This window comes from Pseudopodoces humilis, chromosome 15, assembly GCF_049639895.1.
Source record: "Pseudopodoces humilis isolate 2021_Gansu_Grassland_sample_001 chromosome 15, ASM4963989v1, whole genome shotgun sequence".
In the NCBI taxonomy this organism is placed as follows: Eukaryota; Metazoa; Chordata; class Aves; order Passeriformes; family Paridae; genus Pseudopodoces; species Pseudopodoces humilis.
In genome coordinates this window covers 9074201-9093645 of record NC_142214.1, presented here as the reverse complement: position 1 = coordinate 9093645, position 19445 = coordinate 9074201, and the positions used below count along the sequence as shown (strand labels likewise).

Sequence of the window (19445 nt, the reverse complement as noted above, 5' to 3'; positions counted from 1 at the left end):
GTTTTTTCTGACTTTGAGCTCATTTGCAATGCCAGTAGTTGGTCAGACTGTTCCACAGGAGCTCTGCCTGTCCTGAGAGTTCCCATCTACCCCATCTATCGCAGCATTCAGCTCACAACACACTGGACTTGTGCTAATTTGCTTTAGTGGAAAGTGTTCAACAAAACCAATTAAACAGCATCAAAACAAACAAAATTAAGGCCCAAATAAAAACACCTCTCCCTGTTCCCCCCTAACAGTGGGTTCCCTGCTACACCCAAAGACCTGGAAAAGAAAGCTACAAACATGTTAAACTATAGAAACTGAGTTACCATCAAAAAGAAACATACTACACCAATCTTGAGAATTAAACATTTTTATTTTTGCCATAGAAAGCTCTAAGAACTAATATCACAAATAATGAAAAGTAGGACACAACTTAAAAAAGTATGTTAAGGAAAGACTGTACAACTATATACATCACAGACCAGGAAAAACCAAGGAATGTTTCACACAGAACATTTCCTAGGCAACAGCTGTAGAACTCAGAATTCAATGTATATAGTTGTCAGCTTCTGCATCTTTATATAAGCTGCATGCCTTAACAGAACAAAATAAATAAGCAGTAGATGTTATTCAATATTTATTTAGTTCACATAGTGGAATATTATGGTATGAATCCCCAAAGAAACCGGAGAGTGAGGATGCAGCTACCATCACCATATTCTGCAGCAGACCTGTTAATGGTTTTATATGCATAATAAATGAAATTTTAAAATTTTTAATTTCTGTATAAATGCTTGTCAGATTCAACCTTTTTCTTCCATTATCCCAAAGCCAATTTCTTAATATTTACATAAATTTTTTCGTTAAGTTAAACTGGAAGTTCAGTGCTTACAAAAACAAACAAAAACACAAATATAAGTGCAATAGCCAGAAATCTAAATATAAAAGCTTACTCATGGCCCCATAAAAAGTTTTCAAAGAATGGATTTAACATGTTTCCAAACCAATAAATACCAGAAGTGAAATTAAGAAAAAAACGCTTCAAATACCTCTGGACTTTGGATATCAAAAATCACTTCCAAGGAAAACTGAAGACCCTGAGACACATGCAAGCATGAGTCTTCCAGCAAAAATAGTTAAAAGCCCTAATTTTCCAGTTTTCCTCCAAAAAGAGACCTTTACTAGGCACAGTTTAATTTAAGGTTTTAAATATATCGGCAGCAAATAGTGATAGCCATTATGTTTAATTCTGCACTTTGTAATGTATGCTTAATTCCAGATCCCCACACATTTACTTAAGCCTTGGGCTCAATGATCCTTGTGGGTCCCTTCCAGCTCAAGACTATTCTGGGATTAAACGTGTGTCATATCAATAACAAAAATAACATTGCATTTGTGTAGTCACAAAGTTCAGGAAGTCCCACCATAGCACCAGCCGCTGCAGCCGAGACGCCTGTGCCGACACAGGCGATCCACACTCATGTCACGTGAGGATAATGCTTGACTGCAGAAATGACACCTCAGTTACACCCCACATTTAAAGCAAGATCCATTGTATTCAAAGGGCTCTGCAATATGATCTGGAAATAATCAGGTATATCATGTTCTTGGCTGACAAGTGCTGAGCGTTACATGCACCATGTAAACAAATCCTCTTCCCATCATTGCTCACATGGATTTCTGGTATCTTTTTTGTAACTCAACTTATATTTGAGACATTGACCATTTAAGTGCCTTTCTGTGAAGAGTACTGTATGTCTAAAACCTTTAACTTTGGAAGTCATAAAATCAGATGCTAACTTAAAACATGAAAAAGAGAAACCTGTAACAGCAATTGAAGCAATGAAAGGTTGCCATAACTAGTACTATACACAACAGTCTTTCCCAGTCACCTCTAGAATTTGAGTTTTCCTACTACCACTTACAAAAATTCAACGAGTCACTAACTCTGAAATGCTAAACTATGACTCCAGTAAACAGCTGTTTTTCTCTACCATTGCATGATCAAGTTGGACATCTAATTCATCTTTTAACTGCTTAAACAGGCACCAGTTGTAAGGAGAATGGCAAATAATAAACCCAACATAATAAACCCAAATTTGGAAACAGATGACAGCTTGACAACTGCAGAGAAATTATATTTTGGGTCATGGTGAATAAAGGGTATTTTCTGGTTGTAGGTTTAGTCTTCATCTTCCAAAATGTATAAATGTGGGCAAGTGTGGGGGGAAATCCAAATCCCTGTTTCACCTGATCTACCCAAACAGGCATAAAAGATCTTCAGCAGTCTCAGTGCTACACCAAAACAGCTCTTACATGAACTCATAGTTTTGAGAAGCCTTCAGATAAAAGCAAATAATATTATTAATTATAATTAATTAATTACAAAAAAATTTTAAATTCCAGCCTTTGAAGCCCTTCTTCTTGAAGTGGGAAAAAAAAAAAAGGGAACAGTACTTTATATAAAACTAACTACTGGCATTTTTTTCCAGCAGTAAGAAAATGCAACAATGTTTCTCAAGCTTTAAGAAGTAAAATTATCTCCTACCTAAGTGTTCTAAGCTTCTTTGAGCTTTGTGGAGTTTGTTTTTTTCCCACTGCAAAAGGAGTAAAATATCATGGACACTGAATACTTTGCTCACCATACTGCCAAGCGTAAGTAAAGTTTGTTCAAGTTAGCCCTAATAGAGTATTGCTTGTTGACAAGACTTTTTGCAAGAAGACAGATTCATAATATTTATAAAAGCAGAGTTAAGATGCTAGCTCAAAAACAGACTATTCCAGTGTAATAGGGGATCATGTATTTTAGCCCCTTGTTTCAAAATGTGAATTGTGGGATTATTTTTTTTTAAATGGTTCCATGACCTAGGGACTGTGATGAAAAAGTCTTACTGTTTTCTTGGTTAACATCTAAACAGAATTCAGCATTAAAGTGCTAACATGAAAGAAAGGGTTTACATGGTAAGTATGGGTACAGGAAACACCTCAATTATTTCAGAAATATTTCTAGCTCTTTAGAAGAAATTGTAGATTTTTAAGCCACAAATCCTCATGTTTTGATCAAATTTAACATACCAGAAAACACTGCTAGCACCTTAGTAATGTCTTACTCTCTGTTCAAGTAAATATTCTGATTAATTGCTTCCACAAATCACTGCAGTTAACATGGTCCAACTTAGTGCTACCATTTCGTAACTTGGTAAAACAAATTAACTTATTTTGAGTTTAACCTTCGATTTTACAGCAACTTCAACAGTTCAGTTAAAACACCTGCAATGTTCCTGCACTGAATCCTTTTTCCAGCATTTCAAACATTTCAGTAAGATTCTGGTATCACAAACTCAAATTCAGTACTTCCCTCTGACGGGTTTTGTTTAAAAATTGTTTCACTTCCCTGTGGAACGAAAATGTCATCCCAGGTGATTTGTTTGGCTGGAGGGTTGGATGTTGTTCCTTCAGTGCCATCCTTCCCTGAGCCAACACGATAGACAATTCCACCCTGGTTTATCACCGGGACACTGCTGGGGCGGTCACTAATGTAGGCGTACTGTCTGATCTGCAGGGACCTGCAGGGGTGCAGCCGGTACAGCTTGGTGTCTCCAGAAGGGTCTTGGCTGTGAACTGATCTTATGTGGGAGGCCGTAATTTGGTAGTTGATGAAAGATTTGCCACACGTCAAGCACTGGTACCTTCGCTCCCCAGTGTGGTGAAGTTCATGCTTGGTACGATACTCTGCAAGAGCAAAAACTTTGTCACAGTAGCGACACGGGTACTTCTTCTCCCAGGAGTGGACATTGAAATGTCTCCGCAAGCTCGTCAGACACGCGTACGACCTCTTGCACACAATACAAATATAGTAGATTCTGCCATCCACTATGAGCTCGTAGTGGTCATCGTGCTTTACTTTCATGCGTTTCCCCTTTGGAGATTCATCACCAGACCTTTTGGGTGTGTCATCAGGCTTGGCTTCCCCTTCTTCAGAATCACCCTTTACAGGTATGACTATATCATAGGTATCCTCACCGATATTTGCATAAACCTTACAGCCTGTAGATAAGCCTCCTATTTCAGTTGCTGTATCTAATGTTATGATTTTCTGTCCATCTGCCACATTCTTTGATGTGAGACCTGAACTTAATTCCTTGTTGTTTCCAGAAAGGACATCTGAGATTTTTATTTTAAATTCTCCAGGTTTAGCAGACGACTCTTGTGAAAATGTAACAACCTGTTTTTTCTGTACACCGGATCCTTCAGTGCTCACTGCCTTAGGAACAGAAGATTGCTGAACCAATGAGCTGCTGCTGACCGAACCAGGACTAGAGGAGCTAATGATATCAACATCATCTTCAACAACCTCTTCTTCATCAACAGCAGTTGCTTCCACTTCAGTTATGGAGCCATTATTGGATGGCTGCTGGTTCTCCTCAAGTAAATTAATTGTAGGAGTCACATGTGTTTGATGCAAGGAGCTGGCACCAAGTGAGGAGTTAAGCAGAGGCTTGTTTAGCACAATGATATTAGGAGTAAAATGCTGTGGTGTTGCCGAGACAAGTGATTCAGCACCTGATTGTGTTTGGTTTGGGCTTAGCTGACTGGCTGACAAAGTGAGGTTCTGAGCTGCTGTGGTGTTTGTCAAATGGGGAGAGCCACCACTGCCACAGGATTTTTGGTCAGAAGTTCCAGCTGGACTTGAGCAAGGCTGGTTCTGGCTTGCAGCATTTTTGTCTTTAGTACATTCTTTTGGAGGAACAATCTCAGAACAAAAAATTACATCATCTTCTTCATCATCCGAATCGCTCACTGTAATTTTTGTAGTCTCATATTCTATACCGTGTAAGGAGAATGACTGTGTTATAACTGGCATCCCATCTGTTGCTTCTTGACCCTCTGGCCTGATGACAGTTACCTGTGTTTCAGCATCTCTCTGATTTGGACTAGAAGCTGAAGTTTCTGAAGCACTGTCTTTGACCTCGCCTGGCACATTTTTCCCTTCAGCTGGAGGTATACCCAGATCAGCTATGAATTTAACACCCAGCTCCTGCCCTGATTTAATCAGTTCATCAAGTAAATCAGATCGAACACTGTTTATTTTGGAGCTATAAATATAATTTAGAATCTCTGCAAAAATTTCTGCTCTTACAAAGCTCAGCTCAACCACTTGACCAGCCACCGAGAAAAGCTGGTGAAAATATGTGCTTGAGGCTGAAAGGATGTTTCTGTGAGCTCGAAATTTCCGGTCCTCCACAATGACTGTAACATCACAAAAAAGTCCATGGCCACGTTGCTCATTCAAAGACTGAAGAAGCACGCTAGAATATTGTGTGTCTGTTGCAGAAATAAGTTTTTTCCCCTCCATTCCTACAAAGGGAAAGCAAAAGATATCAAATTAGTAAAAATGCAGATTTACAGTTTCAACTGCATGACAATGTTCACATATTTACTGTCTATTCCTTCTTTAGGAAAGAAGAAAAAAAGATATTGTTCAGAAGATTATGTGCTACTGCACGCCGCAAATTTGTTTCTTATTATTTGTCCTTTCCCTTTCTACATAAGTGGAATTCTTAATATATCCACTGTTCTTACAAGGTGAGAAGCAGAGAAACAACACCTCATCTTAAGCAACAGCAAATAAGGTTAACTATAAGACCAAGAGGATGGAAGTTTTGGGTCCTTCAAGCAGCCTTACACATTATTAGTAATTTCTCTTTAATTGTGAAATATTCCATAAATTGTTATGAGAAAGCCCAATAACATGAAGTTATTTATGACCAGACACCAGAATCTGTGTGTCTGTTTATTACCAGTCAACTGAGTTAATGAAAACGCTATGGGTAATGCACTTCCTTCTCTAGAAAAAAAAAGCAACTTTTTTTTTACCCATGTTATATATTTGCAAGGCTTTGTATTTCAAACCTAGACACTGAAGCAGCCCCGTAACAAAACAGATCTCCTAAGTCAAAGTAACCCATCTGTCAGCACTGCCCATTCAAAGTCCCCCAATAAGTTGGAAAAAACACCAAAATATAGAACAGCGAGTCACGGATTCTAATTTTACCCCTAAAACTTTATTTCCGCAGGCCGGGCCGGGTGAGACGCCGAAGCCGGAGCCCCGCGGCCGCCGCACGCCAGTCCGAGGAGCGCGTCCCGCCCGGCTCCCCCACGCGACCCCGGGGGGCTTAACCGTGAGAACGCGCGCTCCGAGCGGGGCCCCCGCCCCGGCAGCAGCGGCCCGTCCGCGGCCGGAGGCCGAGGGGGAGCGGCGGCGCTGACAGCGGCGGGCCCGGGGAGTGGCCTGGCAGCCCCGCGCCCGGGTCGACGGGCGGCCCCTCTGCCGCTCTCCGCTGGCTGAGCCCCCAGCGGGGCGAGAGGAGCAGCCGAGCCCCCCGAGCCCGCGTTCCCCGCGTTACCTGCGCCGCGCTCCGGCCGCGGGCCCGCCGCCCCCCGCACCGCCGGCCCCGCCGCCTCCCCCACCGCCGGGGGGCCCTGGCGGCGCTGCCCTCGGCTCTGACCCGAGCGGCCTCGGGAACCTTCGGCCCGGGGCGGGGCCGGGCCGCGCTCCCGCCGCTGCCGCCCCGGGCCGGGCCCGCCTCGCTCTCTCCCGCCGCCGGCAGCCTGGAGGCCGCGGGGCTCGGCGCTTCAGGAGCTCCGGACGCTGCCTAGGACGCACCGCCCGCGTCACCGCCCCCCGCCTGCAGGAGGCCGCCTACAGACCCCGAGGTGCCGAGTGTGTGGCCCCGACCCTGCTTCAGCGCAGGCCTTGGGACGCCTCGGGTCCCGCGCACGGGCCTTGCTGCGGCCTTGGCAACTGGCGCCCGGCTCCCCGCGCTCCGTGACCCGGGCGGAGGCGGCAGTAAACCCGACACCTGCCTTACGGCTCACCGTGCGGATAAGGCCGTGGAGGCTGTTTCCCGCTGAGTCTCATTTCCTTCCCGGGGGCATTGGCGCTGCTCTGCCAACGCTGACGCAGCCGGCACCTCCGCCCAGCACCGAGGGGCGCTGGAACCACACCTGAGCACCCTTGCTCGTGCTGCGGCGGGAGCATTTATTTGGAATTTTTTGCACCACAGTGACACGTGTTAGACTGCCAGCAGCTGTACAGACATGTACGGCTTTGACGCAAAGTACATTTGACAAAATGCGACTCTCAGCATATTGAACATGTGGCCGCCAAAGTGACACATGCACAGTGCGGCCTCTTGGAAACTCGCTGTTCAGGAATGCTCGAAGAACACTAAGATCATAAAAGATATTTTTCATCTTCGGTTACTGATCTGTTACTTTTTTTTTTTTTTTCCCCTATGCATTCAGTGAACTTGTACCACAGGGGTTCCTGATTTTTCTTAAGATTCAAGAACTTTGACAAAAACAAATGTCCTGTCAAGTCAGATGAAAAACGGGAACAGGCTGCAGTCAATGGCAGAAATGACTGCAATCCTTCACTCACTACATAAATCAGCAACGAAATGGTCCTGCCCAGGTTTATGAGCTCTTCTAGCAAGAAAACACTTGCCAGGCTCCCTGTATTTGTATAGTTAGTAGCAGAAGTGCCTTTTTGACGTGAGCCTTCATTTTAAATGTTACAAAACCAGTCTCTGTTTATTTATAGGTTTTACCAGAGAGTCAATTGAAGGAAAATAAATAAGAGTAAACGCTCATCAAGGAAAGCATAGGCTCTTCTTCCTTATATGACCCTTCAATTCTTTTCTCCTTTGATACAAATTCTTAATAATTTTTACACAGGAGGCTATATTAAATGAAAATAATACTATAATTGTTTTAATACTTAATCCAGTGCTTTTTTTTCTCCTCCAAAAATGTATGATGGCCCAAATTAAACAATTTCTTAGCCTTTCATCCTTCAGCTTAAAGGACTTCTCTCTGCCTCTTCCAATACTAAATAACCAATAGGAAAAATTTACAGCTACAGGTGAGCACTGACTTGGAAGGATTCCTGCTCCTGAGGTATCACCAGATCTCAAAAATCAGGTTTGAACCACTTATTCTTAGGCACAGAAATGCTGCCAGATTTAAAAGCTGCTGGGAGACCTGCACCATCTCCTTGACTTTAACGTTTCTCACAGCAGCTTTTCTCTATGGCAACTCCTTCTGTCAGATATAAAATCTGAACCCCACGGTCACATTGCTGCAGTCAGGACAGAGTTAATGCTCTCCCCAGCACTGCAAATTTCACTGAAACTGTCACCATCTTGCTGCATCTGAAAGCTGAATTTCAATGTGTTTTTGGTTTTTTTTTTTGCCATGATGCATCTAGTTTAGGGGTTATTTTGTCCACTTTTATTTTTAGATAAGCCTAGAAAGTATTTGGTGGTTCAAGTCACATAAAACCTTGCAATATAAAAAACAACATAAAAGAACCATTTTATCTAAGATGTTGACAAGAAACACCTAGGGTACAGAACTACAAGTGGTATAATTGGAACTGAAAAAATACGTAGGAGACCCAGTAGCAACTCTTATCTTAATGTATAGAAGTGATCAAAAAAACTCAGGGATAGAGGCTTGAAAGTATAAAGCACAAACATGAAGAAATTTATGTGCAGGCTTTTGCAAGAAGACAAAAAAGTATGCAATTCAGTAATGAGTTTTCAATTAAACAATTTGAGGAGCTCTTTTTAAAAATCTAGTTTGTGAGAATATAAAATTCTTTTAAAGAGCTGACAGATTTGAGAGACAAAGTAACATTCTCCATTATGAAAACATGTATTTTACATTCAAGTAAATTAAATTTTATAAGTAGAACAGTTAAGGATTTTCAATAAAATTTAAATTCAATAGTTATCCTACCTAAGACTACCTTTAAGGCCAGAAATATTCTTCCACTGTGGGAATTTAAAATAAAACATCACTGCTTCTGAAAGACTCTAAAATACAAATTTCCACTGTTTGTGCTTTGAAAAAAATCTCAGAGCATTTCTCCTGCCAATCCCATTATATAAAGCCTCATATAACTGAATTAAGAGTCCAGTGATCCTTTTTATTGACATTAGTAGTTGATGTAGATGCTGCTATGTACTGCATGAGCATTATAACTTGTGTACAAAAGCACTTTAAGTCACCTTATAATATTAGATAACACAGGTGCAGCATACTCCTGAGGTAGATGTTTTAGTCATCATTTAGTTATTTTTGCCAAAATAATCAAAAGAAGGGAGAAGCCAAGCTGTCCTCACACAGACACAGGGGACAGTAACACCACACATATTTGTAATCTCTGATAAATCTTTTCCCTCCCTGTTCTGCACATGGTTACTTGCAGCCAAAAAAAATTTAAATAGGCTTCCTCCATTTTACAGATTTTTTTTATGCCGCTTATGGTAGGTTTGGGAGGTAGAATACTGTTTCATTTGTGAAAAAGAGACTGACATACGCTGACATAATTTCTAGACAGCATAAACCAGCATGGGCTTCCCAGGGTGGAGCAGCTGTCCAAAATGCCCTGTTCACACAGAGCTGGCCAGACCCAGCGATATTACATTGCACTTCCCTGAGCTGAGCAGAAACTCGGGGTTTTTAAAGAAAGCTCCGTGGCAACGTAGTCAAACCTGAGGGGGAAGGGTGCTCACGGAAGAGTGGGTGTCTTATCTGAATACAATTTGTATCATCTTCATAGATAAAGGTTAAGCTTGGAAAAGACTTAAGATCGTCAACTCCAACCGCGAACCCAGCACCAGCACCATATTCACCATTGAACCACGTCCTTACATGCCATCCCCACACGTTGTTTTTTAACATTTCCAGGGACGGTGACTCCACCACTTCTCTGGTCAGCCTATTCCTGTGCTTGACAACCTTTCCCATGAAAAAAAAAAAATCATATACCAAACATAAACCTCCCCTGACGCAACTTGGGGCCATTTCCTCTCGTCCTGGCAGTTTGGTTCTGAGCCGCCGCACCGGAGCGGCGCCCAGCGCCGTGTCAGGCCGCGCTGGGAGGTGCGGGCGGTTGAACATTGGAAAGCGGGCCTTGCCCGCTCCGGGCCGTGTCAGGCGGTGCAGGGCCCGGCCAAGAAGGGGGAACCCCGCCGGGACACGGTGAGCTGTCCGCGGGCAGTGCTGCTCCCGGGCCGGCCTGGACAGCTCCCGGGGTCGCGGCCCCGCGCGGGTGCCCGCGGAGGGGGGCGGCGCGGGGCCCGCGCCGCCCCCGCCCCCCGCCCGCGGCTCGCCCCCCGTCGCTGCCTCACCTTCCGCCGCCGCCGGGCGCGCGTCCATCGCTGCCAGGCGGCAGCCGCGGGGCACAAAGGGGGGAGCCGCCGCCGCCGCCGCCGCCGCCCCCGCCGCGACCACTGCCGCGGTGCCGGCCCGGCGGGTGGGGTGGTGACCCCGCGGGCGGGGCCGCGCCGCTCCCGCCCCGCTCCCGCCCGGCCGGGGGGGCGCCGGAAGCCGCCGGAAGCGGCTCCGCCGCCGCCATGGCGCCCGCGTCCCGCTCCCGCTCCCCGCCCTCCGCCAGCTCCGAGCGCCGCGGCCGCCGCCCGCGGCCCCGCCCCCGGTCCCGACCCCGCGAGCGCAATGGCCCGAGGCGCCTGAGCCACCGGCGGAGCCGCAGCCGGTCCCGGAGCCCCGGCGCGCCGCGCTCCTCCGCGCACCACGGGCACCACCACCACGGCAAATGGCCCGAGTACTACGAGAAGGAGAAGGAGGAGATCCTGCGGCAGAGGTGAGCGCCGGTGCGAGGTCAGGCCTACCCTGCTGGGGCCCGCTCCACGCGGAAGGGACGGTGCTCTCGGGAGGGCCTGCGGGCGCTGGGCAGGCGGCCGGGCCTTATTCTGTAGGGTCCCGTCACGGACTCCCAGCCGGGGTTCCCCGCGGGCAGGGGACGGAGCTCGGCTGGAAGGGAGTTGACATCGGCTACCGCCGATCCTCCGCAGTTTGCGGAGCTCTGCTGCCGGACTGCCGGCCTGCGAGCTTGCTCCTTGCTCCGAGTTCTTTCTTACCCTTTTTGTAGCTGTTTTAGGGGATTAGAAACACTAATATGTAGGACTTAAAATGTTTCTGTGGTAGGCGTCGGTGACAGTTGTTATAAATGAAATCAGCGAAATTTTATCAATAAGGATTTTATTGAGAAATTTATAAAATCGAATTTTGGAACAGCCACAGTCGAGGTCAGCGTCGACCAGGTTGCAACCGGCGGCGAGGTAAATCATCTTCTTGGCAGCAAGGGTGTTCTTCAGTGGTTCCCTGATTAGACCGAGCTACATATCGCTTTTTAAAAGTACTTCATTTGGATAACTTTTTAATGTTTGTGTTACAGGGTACATTATTCCCCCTTTGGCACTTCTTATAGATGCATATTATATTGTTGGCTTTTTTCAAATATTGGAATGAATGCTATATGTATAATGTTAGAAAACTTCGTTGTATTAGTGTGGTTCCTTCTATTTCTGTGGTTGATGAAGCTTAGAAATGGTAGTATAATATACATATGTGTTGAGCTATGGCATGATATTGGAGCAGGGACTACTTTTGTTTGTATAACCCAGGGACTAGAGGAGATGGTTGGAGACCCCCTCCATTCTTAGATTGTCTTATCCAGATGAAGACAGCAGTGACCAGAGCTCTGGGGGAGGAATTTATTGCATTTCTGTTATCAGGGAATGTAAAACTCGGTGGAACCAAGAAGATTGATTTATTGAGAAGGGGCCGAGTCAAAAACTAAACAAAGAAACATCCAAAACTTAAGGAGAATGTTTGAATCATGTACGAAAATTTATGAATATGTAATAGGATTCTGTTTTTAAGGGACAATCCTTTGTTAGTAAGGTGTGCTCTCTTGGCTGAATGCAGAGACACCCGGCCATATCTGTATACTTTATTTTTATCTCGGAATTGTCTTTTTTATTAAACTTTTAAATTCTATAAAAAATATGTGAACCTCGTTTTTCACAGCACTCGATTGCCAAGACTTGTGCTCGTGAGTTTGATTTTCCTTTTTATCTTTTTTTTTTTTTTTAATTTAAAAGGTAGACTCTGGAGAATCTAGCTCCAGTAAGCTTAGGTTTGTAGCGAGCACTAAGATAGGGCTAGTCAGGCTTTTTTTTTTTTCCTTCTTTTTTTCTTTTTTGTTTTTGACACTTTGTACATAAGCTTTTGTACTTGTACCCCCTCTTACAATGCACAACTTAAATCTCGTGACAATAACTACATTTAAAATGTATACACGGATAGCACGGACATCTTGGTTTTTAAACAACTTCTTGTGTTTTTTTTCTTTCAGTCTTTTTAGTGTTTGTAAATACTTGCATATGATTCACAAACCTGTACTGACCACTTAGCACTTAACGGGTCTTGATCTTAAAATATTCTATAAGTTTAATTTGTCTGTGGGAGTGGTAACACAATAGTTTACAATTTTTCTTTTTGGTACTTTGAATTTAAACAATATATTTTTCATTTTGTTTAAAAAAGCAGAACAAGACCAAATACTCAAAATTTTTGAATAAACACATGAAAGACTTTACTAAAAATCTCTCTTAATACAAAGTTATACAACTAGTACTTTAAAATAGCACTGATTTACTCACTTGGAAAAGCAAATTTATACATTTACTTACAAAATTCTCAAAAAGCTGGTTTTTTCTCACTGGGGAACTTTCTCATTATTACAAACGCTTTAAACATTTAATTTTTCTCTATTAAATATTAGAATCAAAGCTCCCCTCCCTGGCATCCCACAACCACTTTCAACATTCAAAACAAATTCCTGTAAAACTACATTCAACAGCCTCTCCCCTCCTTTCAAACTCTTTCTAAAGTTACACACTATAAGAAACACTTCAACATCACTTTCCTTGCAAGACTCTCCCTACAAACTACTAACACCTCTTCTACACTTCTTCAAGAAGCTCCACTCTGCACAACCCCCACTAACACCTCCAAATCTCTCTTCAACTCTGCTAATCACCAAAACTACTATAATCTAAATCACCAAGCTCCTTTTCAAAACAAATTCTTTCCTCTTCTTCTTGATGCAACTGCTTTGGGAGTATACGGTTTCTTTTTTCTACTTCTGTAATTCAAATCAAGGTAGTTGTGTGATGAATGAATTGCAGCCAAATTTATCAATAACAACTTTATTGAAAAATTTGCAAAATCTAATTTTGGAAGCAACCGCAATCACTGTCAGCGTCGAGCCTGGGGTCGGCGCTGGGTGAACTCTGAATCAGCCTCTGTTGCACTGATTCCCCCAAGTTCACAGACTGTCTTTTGGAGAGCTGAGTTTATACAGTTTTTTCAGCTCAAGGCTATGCAGTTACTGCTGATGAGTTTTCTGAGAAGGAGATGAAGTTTTGAGTGGTTTTTTTTCGGGAAGCAGGCTTTGAGATTTAGAATGTGGTTAGTTTTTTCTCAGAAGGAGAGGGAGTCTGAGTAATTTTTTTGGGAAACCGACATTGAGATGCATGGTCTTGGAGAATCAGATCAGGTCAGTATTAGGCATTAATCACCGGGTCATTAGAGTGCTTATCATGCTTGGGTGGACCCACCTCTTCTCGATGTTGTCTTAATTGCTGGGTTATCCTCTTGCAAATTCCTGGTTTTCCAGCAGCTGCTTTTGCAGTCTCAAGTTGCTTGTGTTTTTTACATAAAACATATTTTTATACTTGATCTTATATACAATAAAATGCGAATTATACCAACATATATCACATAGTGTTTCCCTTTACAGGAGACTCAATGAGAGAGAGAGAATTGGAGAACTGGGGGCACCTGAAGTCTGGGGGCTGTCACCAAAAGTTCCAGACCCAGAGTAAGGCATATTCTTTCTTCATGTTTTTTATAATATTAATTACATATCAGTTCAGTTTATAAAAATGCCTTATCCTTCCTCTAGATATGGTGCCACAATACATATTGTATCGGTTCCTTTCTGAAGCAACATAATGAGATTACTACTTTTTTTTTTTTTTCCCACCAGGTAATTCCAACATACTAATTATGCAATATGTGATTTATTGTAGATCAGGTGACTATTGTGTTTTTCTGATAGCCAGTTCCCAGGTTAAATTAGCTCTTTAATATTTTACTGCCTTGCAAGGATTGACTCAAAATTACTTTGGTCAGATGTGTACCTTTGATCTTGACAACAAAACAGATCTACAACAAAACAGATTTTAAGTAGCAAACTGTTATTTCATTTAGTTCTGATGAGCACACACCGGTAGAAGATGAAGAGGCCAAATCCAAGAGTAGTTCTTCGGATTCCAGCTCAGAAGGTATTTTGTTTGGCTTGCACAGCTTTTTTGAAAAGCTGTGGCTTCGAATCTGCTGCTGCTTGCAGGAGGTTCCCTGGCTTAGATGGGTGGAAGTGAGTGGGGTGGGCTTCAGCTCAAAGGAGAGCATTGCTTTGGGAAATCAGGGAATACACATGGAACAAAATGTTCTTTGTTCTCTAATGTTATCTTTAAAAACATTCTAGAGGAAAAGAAGAAAAAGAAGAAGAAAAGACAAAAGAAAAAACGTAAAGCATCCAAAAGAAAGCGCAGGAAACATTCTGAGGACAGTGACAGTGACTCAGAGTCTGAGCAGAACTCCAGTGGTAAGACAAGAGGGTTTCAGCTTGCAGTCTGTCCTCAGGAAATGGGATTTCCGAATTTATCTTCCACTCGGTATCTCATGCCAGAGATCTGTTTGATATGTTCTCATACTGACCAGTACTGCAGGGAGCTTTCTACTGACACTGTCCCAGTATAAATAAGTCCCATCAGTGTGTACTAGAACATTCTGGTGGAGGCAGTTAGTGATGGGAATAGGCTCAGGGTTAGGGTAGTGGTTAGAGTAGTAGTTAGGTTAATTGGTATGGGTAGTGGTTAGAGTAATTCTTAGCAGTAGGGTTAGGGGAGTGGTTAGGCTTAGGATTAGGGTTGAGAGAGTAAAAGGGCCTACAGCTCCAGGAACACTGGGGCTGGAAAAGGCATGCCAAGGCAATCCAAGCAAGGTGCCACTATTGCTATTCCCACATCGTTGTGACCTAGAAAACCCATAGTATTGAGTTTCAGTTAGGGCTAGGGCTAGGATTAGGGTTTGGGTTGAGGGAGTCACCAAGCCTACAGCTCCAGGATCATTTGGGCTGGAAAAGGTATGCCAGAGTGATCCTGGCAAGGCCCCAACTGTGCTGCTCCTACATCATTCTGATCTTAACCACCACCCCTGGTTAGACATAGGGGTAGGTTTGAGACAGTCAAAGAGCCCACCGTTCCATGAACACTGGGGCTGTAAAAGGCATGCCACGTTATTCACAGGGCAGTAAACTACTTATATGTTATAACTAATAATTTCTTTTTGGTAATAGATACACTTTATTTTTTTTAGATGAAGATAAAAAGAAAAGCAAGAAGAGGAAAAAGAAGAACAAAAAGTAAGTGTCATGGTTGTTGTGTGTCATTCAGACTGCTGTTGGCTGGAGGGCAGCCCAGTTTTCTTTTCAGGCCCTGAGGGAGTCTGAGGACCTTGGGTAATTTGCAAGAACTAGCAAATAATATTAATTTGATGGATTTTATTTAAATCTACACAACTGTGCACAACAACTCCCAAGGGCCACTTTCTAAACACTATGAAAGTCAAAACAGAACATATATATTGTCTTGGCTTTGCTGTAAAGTGTTCTGTATGAAACGACAGACAGCCAGTCTTCCTATATGTGGAACTTGCCTTGAGGAACTCATCATTTGAGTATGATTCCAAGCACCTTCTTTCATCTTAAATTTTGATAAATAGCATGTCTGTCTGACTTTATCACAGGAAGAAGTATAAGAAAAAGAAAGCTAAGAAGAGCAGGAAGGAATCCAGTGATTCAAGTAGCGAAGATTCCGATGATGAACTGCTTCATGGGGATGATCTCTGGATTGAGAGGTCAAGTAGGTTCACCTGACTTAAAACTTGGGTGGAAACTTCTTGATGTCCTTTTTGTGAATTCTTTGTTAAGTGTTACTGACTTGTGTAACACTTCTGGTAACAAAGAACAATGGGCACAAGATTAATCTTCTTCTTTATTTGATTGTTGCAGAAAATACTGAAGCTGACAGTTTGATTGGACCAGAGGCTCCCAAAACTCACGCATCTCAGGATGATAGGCCTTTGAAGTGAGTAGACAGCTCTAATGGTACTTCGATAAATCAAGTGTGAAAGCTACTGTTCAAAAGGGCTGTTGCAACAATAGGCATGCAGAGGGAAAAATGCTGTGTGAGGAACTCACAGACAGAAGTTCTAGTGGTGCTAGGCTTTCCCCTGGCCTGAATTTGGGTAGAAAAGTCTGGTTTATGCTTTTTAGCCTTGATTCCTAGAAAAAGTAATTTTAACTGCTTTTATTCTAAAGCTCTGCAGTATTGTGACTTCAATAATGTCATCAAAATTAACTCAGCTGATAATTTAAGATGTTGTTGCTAGTGTTGCCATAAGGAAGAAACAGGCTACTATATGGTACAAAATAAGAAAGTGTTCTAAAATGCAGCTGTATATAGTAGTGAACAGGGAAGCTGGATGTTTACCTCAGGCTCTCTCTATCTGAAACTATTGAAATCACCACTTTTGTTTTTTTAGCTATGGACATGCCCTCCTGCCCGGTGAAGGTGCAGCCATGGCAGAGTACGTAAAAGCAGGAAAACGCATTCCCCGCAGAGGTGAAATCGGCTTGACAAGTGAAGAGATTGCATCGTTTGAGAGCTCTGGTTATGTCATGAGTGGCAGCAGGTATGGCTTTCATGATGGCAATGGTTCAATGGAATTTTCAAGAGCTGCTTTCACTGCTGGCTGAATAGCAGACTGCTTCCAAGCTCTACTTAGAAGCATAGAGGAGAAGGTGCTCTGCTTGCAATAATCTACACTAAACTCCCCATTGCTAGAGATGGATAGTGAGTTTTTCAAGGACACTTTCTCCTCAGGAGCAAAAGTTCTTCACAGGCAGTACTCTTCTAATTATTTCAAATGAGGAGATGCTTGTGTCAGATGGCTCAAAGGTCTGTTTGGACAGACCTGGGGGTGTGCTGGCCCTTCAGCAGGAAACAAATAAATGTGTGAGAGGTTGGCTGCACTTTTTTCTCTATGACCAACAGGAATCTCACTTAAATTTTGGTGAGCCAGCAGCTGACACTGGGGGTATGGGAGGCTTCTGCCTGACTGCCTGAAAACAGACACCCCCAGAAATCAGTTCCTTGCTCTGCCGCACTTCTTCCTGGGAAGGTTAGTGTGCAGTTTGGATTATCTAATTTAGGTATCTGTTTTACCAGTTGGTAGAGTCAGCACAAAAGACGCAGATACCAACTTTAAGCAGTAAGTATAATTTCCTAGAGTGCAAAACTGCAAAGCATTACAAAGAATAAGCTAAGTAATGCACCTAATCATTACTGCAGAAGATTGCCTTGAGTGATTAAGAAAGATAAATGACGAGGTACCCTAATACTTTACCATCGTCCAGATCGGCACATCAGCTGGGAAGCCCCAGTCACAACAAAGACTTGGAGAACCATTCCTGGGAATTCCTACATGGTGTGTCCACCTGTAGGCAAGGCCTCCATTTTCACTGTGAGAAGGCCCAGCTTTTTAGACTGTCAAATAAACAAGCGTACACAGCTTCTAGTGCAGGACCATGTGGTTTCATCCTCCTCCTGGCTTCCACCCAAAGCCTGGCCAGGGCTTGAGGAGGAACCAAGAGAGCTGGCTTTGATCATATACCTTCAGACAAGGCCAGATGTCTGATTTTATGCCTTTGTCTGGCTTCTAAATGCAGAAAGATAAATATATTCTTATCACGCTACATATTTCACTAATGCATATTACCTTATTGAGTACAGGATACAAATACGTTTTGTTGGTAGGTCCACCTGGAGGTCAACTTTGGCTCAGGGCCTATTGTTCAGACCTTGGTACTTCATTATCTTTATTTAAAGCCCCTGAACACATCCAAGCCAGTTGATGGCTGGAAGCTGTGACAGGACACTCACACCCTCTGCCCATGTTGACATACCCCGTCTTCTCCCCCACAGACATCGCCGCATGGAAGCTGTGCGTCTGCGTAAAGAGAACCAGATCTACAGCGCAGATGAGAAGAGAGCTCTGGCATCCTTCAACCAGGAGGAGAGGAGGAAACGAGAGAATAAGATCCTTGCAAGCTTTCGAGAGATGGTCTACAGAAAGACTAAAGGCAAAGAGGAAAAATAGTGCTTCGTTTGAACTGTACACCATAGCTTGCACCACGTGGCAGCTAACCCAGTCCAGTTGTGATTTGAAAAAAGCTGCAGGTGCTGCAGCACCTTTCACCCAACAGGGCCAAGGCTCAGGAGTGGATTACTTGTGTCTAGAAAGCAGAGCTTTTTTCATCAGTTTTTCTTGGATGGTTTGTTTACCATCTAGAGGAATTCCTGTAAAGAGAAAGGCTACAAGGCGGGGAAGATTAGAGGTGTCAATGTTCTGTGCTTGCTTTGAATCAGACAAGCCAAAGGATCCCATGGGAAGACTTTGTTACCTAATGCCAATAAGTGAGATTTTTTTATTCCATTTATTTGTATTAATCATCAGATCATTTAGCTTGAGAAAGACCTTTAACAAGCTACTAGCACCAGTAGCAAAAATGAAGGAACTCCTAAGTTCCTGTTTTAAGATCCAGGACTGTCTACTTCACTATTTTTTCACAAATCTTTTAGATTTAGGTTTTTACTCAAAGCAGTTGAGTTTGGTTTGTGATCCAAACCAGATTGTAAATATTTTGTAAATGAGTTTGTAATTTAATACAGATGGGCTTCAGTTACTTTAGAGCAAGCAGATCGCAACTGAGGTGTAAAGTAACAGTAATAGGAGGGTCTGATCTTTAATCCACTGAAACACATGGTGAAGAACTAAGCTGCTTGCTTCTTTTTCTCCTATGTTATACATAGGCGTCAGTGCAGTGGGGTGCAGTGACTGGAACCCCTGGATGTACACAGGTGGTAACAAGGATGTATCTTTCAATTTATTTGAAATGTTTTTGTTTGTGGAAGTGTTGTAGATTAAACCCTTGTTTTAACTCCTGTAGTATTTTACTTTGGTCTGTTTCAGCAGTATTACATGGCTTGCTTTTTTAAACTCTGTGCTTGGAGCTTTGCTCAGGCAGTCCTTATGTGGTGGTTATCTTTGATTCAACTGCATATTTCCAAACGTATCTCCTGGAGCTTCTTTTTCTCAAATGTTTTTGAAAACAAAATGGTTTTGAGAGGTAGGTGTTTTCTTTTTTGTTCTCCTAATTTTTTTTTTTTTCTTTGGTCATCTAAGTCTAGCAGCAGAGATATCTTGTATATTTGTATCAAGAAAATAAAAGTCCTAAAGTCCTTTAATGTTTTCCCTGGAGTTCCACAGACCTGGCATTCACAAACAACAAATCCTACCCAGCTGTCCTCTTCCCATTTACACTTGGAACCTGGTTCCATCCTGCCGCCCTGCCAGGTACTGTCATACACAGCCAGCTGCCATGTCAGGGC

At 43.1% G+C, this 19445-nt stretch overlaps 2 protein-coding genes across 4 annotated transcripts; one reads left to right on the top strand and one right to left on the bottom strand.

Annotated features, from left to right (window-relative positions):
- Positions 1–339: 339 nt before the first annotated feature.
- On the bottom strand, positions 340–10259 carry ZBTB33 (zinc finger and BTB domain containing 33). 3 transcript variants are annotated; one of them, XM_014255369.2, is made up of 2 exons: positions 10188–10259; positions 340–5343 (listed from the first exon to the last, which is right to left on the bottom strand). In XM_014255369.2, the coding sequence occupies exons 1-2, from the start codon at positions 10213–10215 to the stop codon at positions 3302–3304; spliced, it is 2070 nt and encodes a 689-aa protein (XP_014110844.1). In that variant the 5' UTR covers positions 10216–10259; the 3' UTR covers positions 340–3301. The 3 variants fall into 3 exon arrangements, with proteins under 3 accessions (XP_014110844.1, XP_014110843.1, XP_014110845.1); XM_014255368.2 differs by lacking the exon at positions 10188–10259 and adding an exon at positions 6865–7558; XM_014255370.2 differs by lacking the exon at positions 10188–10259 and adding an exon at positions 6393–6438.
- Positions 10260–10412: 153 nt separating this feature from the next.
- Positions 10413–19295, top strand: NKAP (NFKB activating protein). The gene is made up of 9 exons (XM_005526213.3): positions 10413–10660; positions 13667–13747; positions 14140–14213; positions 14417–14536; positions 15310–15355; positions 15739–15854; positions 16004–16079; positions 16537–16686; positions 17979–19295. The coding sequence occupies exons 1-9, from the start codon at positions 10413–10415 to the stop codon at positions 18151–18153; spliced, it is 1086 nt and encodes a 361-aa protein (XP_005526270.2). The 3' UTR covers positions 18154–19295.
- The last annotated feature ends 150 nt before the right edge of the window (positions 19296–19445 follow it).